This window comes from Hippopotamus amphibius, chromosome 2, assembly GCF_030028045.1.
Source record: "Hippopotamus amphibius kiboko isolate mHipAmp2 chromosome 2, mHipAmp2.hap2, whole genome shotgun sequence".
Classification (NCBI taxonomy): domain Eukaryota; kingdom Metazoa; phylum Chordata; class Mammalia; order Artiodactyla; family Hippopotamidae; genus Hippopotamus; species Hippopotamus amphibius.
The window spans coordinates 158,804,919-158,810,237 of record NC_080187.1 but is presented as its reverse complement, the minus strand read 5'-3'; the positions used below and the strand labels follow the sequence as shown (position 1 = coordinate 158,810,237).

Sequence of the window (5,319 nt, the reverse complement as noted above, 5' to 3'; positions counted from 1 at the left end):
CTCTTTGAGTCTCCCTGAATGTCCATGCATCCTGGGTCCTCCAGAACTCTGTACTCATGGGACATCACAAACTATGTGTAAATGGAGTGATGAGGAACAGTGGACACACATATTGCATGTATTTCTTCTGTTCTGTTCGTACATATATTCATTCCATTGTCCCATCAGACTTCACTTACAAAACTTAAGTTCAAAGATAAAATTCCAAGATGGTGACAGCAGAGCTTTAAACCAAGCACAAGTCCCTTCTGAGCTTTGGAGCCTCACACAACTGTACAGGTCACACTCCACTGAAGCCAGTCCTGCCAACATGATGTTTTGTGGAAATTTTAGTGAATAAATGCCCAAATGAATCTCATTAAAAAAGAAAAAAGAGGAAAGAAATTCAAATTAATATAATAATGATTTTTTTAATCTATCAAGTTATCAAACTCATTTTTTCAGAGGTAATACCAGTAGGGGTGAAGGTATAGTGAAGTGGGAATTATTAAACCACACTGGTAGTTTCTACATTTCTGCTGTAAAGACTCTTAGCAGGGTTTGCATTCTTTAACAGCAATTCTACTTATGGAAATCTAATCTAAGGAAATATTTCAAAATTGCAAACAGATTCATATTTGATCCCGTTCATTGCAGCATTATTTTTAAGAAGGAAGAACTGAAAACAATCTCAATGCCTAACAGTGGCAGACTAATTAGAAAAGGTTTAATATTTATATGTGATAAAATATTAGGCCATCATACAAAGCATGTGTATGAAAAATATTTCTTATCATGTAAAATGCCTCATAATACTAGTTAATGAAATGGTAGAAAATTATGTATATATTATAATTCTGTTTTAATAATTACATATTTAATAAATACATAATAAATATATACATATTAAAGGCTGGAAGGAATTCAGGAAAACACAAACAGTGCTGACCTTGGTAGTGGGATTACAGGTGATTTAGCTTCTTTATATGTTTCCTACTTCTCCTTCCTCCTACCATCCTTAACTTCGTTTGAAATTAAAAAAAGTACATATATATATATTAAACATCAGTCAGAGGAAAGGCTTCAAACTAATTCTAAGCCTTTTAGAACTTTATTAATATTTAAAATGCATTCACTTGTGTCTGATACATTTTTAATAATTTGTATTTCTCTTCATTCCCTCAATTGCTTTGTGAAATCAATTGCTTTCAGCTTATGCTATTAAGTCTAAAAGAGGGAGATAAAATAGTGTGAAGGTAATAACAGTTATATAGACAAAAAAAAAAAAAAAACAGGCATTCAAACAGCTTGTATCTTTGCTGCTATTTTTTTTTTTTGCCCTCATAAAAAGCAACTTAAATTTGTTAGCCAAACACTGAAAAGGTACATTTGCGTAAAAAGTTATAACCGCATTTACAGTGCAAACTCATGTTTCTTTCTACTCTCTTTTGCACAGAGAACATCTCTTCAGAAACATCATTGCCTCCCTGCATGTCTTTAAAACATCTGAGAAAGGTAAGGCTCAAAGAGACACCCACTCAAATGCAGCAAGTCTCTGATCTTGGGACTTACACAACACACATGTTGCTATCAAAGGTCCAAGATTTTCATTACAGCATTATGGTCAAACTTGAAACTCAAAAAGGCTCGGGATGAAAAGGGGAACTTGCAATGTCCATTACATGCTACAGACTGGCCCGTGGCATGTTCTAGCAACTGGTCTTCACTGGAGCAAGGTAAGTCATATACAGCATCTGTCTCAAAAGTATCCTGAAGTTTTCGTGGATGAAGTTTTTTTCACATTTCATCAAGGGATTCTGCTGCTTGGCTGGCTGGCTGTGGACCCCATTTGTTCTCTTCTTTTGATTAGGTGAATCTTGATACTGTTTTCTGCCATTTCCCCTCATACTTTGATTCTTTGCTTTTAAAAGGTCAGACATTTCAGAATGATTATTATTATATGGTTTTTGTTGCAGTGGTTGCCTGTGCTTTACCCACTGGTCACCAGGAGAACCTTCAGGAAATAATTGCTGACTGTGGCGGAATTTGGTTCGACTCAATTTTTCCACAGTGGGTTTAGCTGGTGTGCTACCAGCTGAGGAAAATCCATTGTCACTATCTGAGGAATCGCCAAATCTTCGAGAAAGCCAGTCCCTTAACGGTCTGATAAAAGGAATGGCCATAAAAAATTTGTTCGGTGCCAAACCAAGTTTGGATTTTGGGGTCATATCATTTCTATGACAGGGCAATTTCTCAATGGAGAACCACTCAATGTTCCGAATTTCTCTTCTGGTTTTCGGGTTAAATTTGGTATCCTTTGGAATTCCTGGAATGATGTACAAACGAGCAAGCTGGTCATTGATTCGAAGTTCAATGTAATCATCCTTACAAATATAATCTTTAATATCAAAACCAGTTTCTTCAAAGACCTCTCTAGCAGCACAGTCATGAGGAGCTTCTTCTTTATTTACTTTTCCTTTTGGAAATCCCCAGCCTGATTTTGCTAGGTACCCCTGAACCAGTAGTACATTTTCAAGTGTCTCATCAAGAATAATTGCACCATATGTTGGCACTCCCATTTTATATTCCTTCCATTCATCCAAAATTTTTTCCACATCTTCACCTTGAGGCAGCAAAAATGGACAATGACTGAAGACAGCTTTAGCAAAGTCTCTTATCCCACACTGAGGTAATCCTGGTGTGTTCTGCATGTAGAAATCCAAGTAAAACCAATGGGCAAGTTCAATCTGAAAACACACTCGGATAGCATTGTCTCTTTCCTCACTGGGAATATGCAAAATAAATCGGCTGCAGAGATCGTCCAGGACGCTGCCGGGAATCTCCACCCGTTTGGTCTCCATGATGAGGACCCACAGCAGGAGCAGTGCATCCCGGCTCCGCACGGCCGGGGACCGAGGGTACGGCACTGAGACTCCGGCTTGCCGGAGAGCAGGCAATTTGCTGCTATTTTTACTTATGTACAGAACTGAAATTTCAATTGATCCTTGAGCCCAACACTTCTTATCTTGTCTTTCTATGAGATGAACTCTGGTACAACTGATATAATTAGGTACTTGAAACACTGTAGAAATGGTCTCAAGGATGCTATTGCTGCTCTTGTATACGATTATTGCCTCTGTGATTATCATTATGTTTTCATATAATTTTAAATAGTACCTATTCTTTTACATTTTCTACTTGTGCTTATGTTTCACAGTTAGGAAAAGAAATACAGATATATCACTATAATAAATTGATCAATACTTGAATATTCATGACAAAGATACACACACACACACACACACACACACTTCTATTAATAGAAGTCCATATGGTCATTTCTAACCATATATTTAATTAATAGGAAAAGCAATGAATCTAATCTCCTAATTTATTCAAGCCATTGTGAGCAAATGCCTACAGGAAAACAATTTGTGAATTATTTTGTAAAGAGCTTTAAATTGTGTTTGAACTTTTTAATGAACAGAGAACGCATCATCTCCTCTTCCCTAAATAGATAAATATTTCAAAGGAAAACACTCAAATTGGAAATATTTCGGTCAAGATGACCTGCCTGCCCTTTGCTGGACTGATTCAATTAAAAGAAAGTTCATACAGAGCATCTCCCTGTGTTGCCCCTCCATGCATCAAGATGAGGAGTCTGCAACAACCTAAGGTTCTCAAGGTTGGAGGTCAACCTGCAGGTCGTTGAGTCCACTAGTTCTCAAATGGGCCTTTTCATGTGTGGTTCTAGTGGTTCTCTGTGAAATAAGTAAAAACACAGACAAAATAATGTGTGTTTCATAAAGCTAATTGTATTCAATTCAAAGTCATGTCCTTTAATCTCAGAAAATATCCTTTTAACTTTTTCGGCATTAAAATATCTTTTTTATGAAAATTAAGTGGCTGTGTTTTTTTGCTTTGTAATATTCTTACTGAGAAAATAGATGACTGGGATTAGTTTTCTTAGAAAATTCTCTGTTCCATGAAAACCTAAAGTCCTAGATCAGGTAAGCAAAGATCTTGTTTCTGCCCAAGCCTGAGGCAGATGGTAGGCAACAACCTGTGGGCTGTGGGCAGGGAATTTGGAGGCAAATGGAATAGGATTTGAAGTCTGTGTAACTTTAGAGAAATGACTTAACTTAGTTAAGCAATGCATTTATTTGCCTATACCAGCTGAAAGAACGTTACCTTTTTCTCAAGTTGTAAAAATTACAAAATGAGTGGTTAGCTGACTCTGTAATAGCTCAATGCAAATGCCACTTTTCAAAAAGGCCTTGCTTGCTCCACCCTAGAATCTAATGGGTACCCTCTCCTCACCCACCAACCCAGCCATTCTCAAACCTACATCAGGGTGCTTACCATTCTTTGGATTAATTTTATTTTCCCAACCAGAATATAAGACTCATGAGAGAAGGGACCTTGTCTGTCCTGTTCCCATTGCATCCCCAGCAATTAAAATATGTGGCCGAAACATGGTAGTAAGCAATGAATATTCATTGCATAGTGAAAGAATATAAAATGTTCAACATAGAAAAGGCTCAAAAACTGTTAGTTCCCTTCTTTCTGACTGACAAAATATCTATCTCCCTAAAATATCACCTTGGTCTCCATCCTTTGAGGCTATCAGAACCCAACCCCCCAACCGCAGCACATAAAGTCTTTCCTTCCAAACATATATTCCCAAATAGGAAGTAATTCTTAAGATAACTTATTTGATAAGGTCATCTTTATTTCAGAGCTGGCTACAATTAATGATTATGGAATGGCAACCTCAAACTGGGCTTTGGATGCATATTTAGTTTATCAAATAAAGAGAATGCCTAATCTTTGAGATCTACAGAGATTGCCAGGAAAATGTCATTTAAAGCCTTCCATTTTAAGACTATGTATAGTATCTGGTAATTGCTTATATTAATTTGCATTTCAAATCAGTATTGAAAAGATTCACCAGGCAGTTGTCTTCAGCTAAATTGTCCTATTCTGCTAAAAGCTAACATTAATGAGTAAAGCATTTAACTTAACAAAAACATGCTAAGTATTAATATTAAAAAGGAAAAGGACGGAGAGAGAGAAGGAAAAAAGGAGGGGAGGAAGGAAGGAAGAAAGGGTAAGAGAAAGGTATTACCACAGAGCAAAAAGCAAAACCATAAATAAGAAAAAGTCTTCAGAGTGTCTCTAAATCTCAGAAATCAAGCCTCAGAGAAGATCCTATACACATGAGACAGTAGAAATGACCCTTCCTGAGTAGGCCAAGGCTCCAGCCCAACGGAGAAGTATGGATTTTTTTGGATTTATTTTTCTTTTTTTGGCAATAATGCAAATATACATGTCTGGGAC

General features: G+C 36.7%; 1 protein-coding gene across 1 annotated transcript; it reads right to left on the bottom strand.

The window, feature by feature from the left end:
• Positions 1-1,517: 1,517 nt before the first annotated feature.
• On the bottom strand, positions 1,518-2,912 carry LOC130845636 (m7GpppN-mRNA hydrolase-like). Its single transcript, XM_057723138.1, is given in 2 exon segments — positions 1,518-1,778; positions 1,781-2,912. Coding segments are annotated over 2 exon segments (1,269 nt in total). The 5' UTR covers positions 2,841-2,912; the 3' UTR covers positions 1,518-1,569.
• Positions 2,913-5,319: the final 2,407 nt, after the last annotated feature.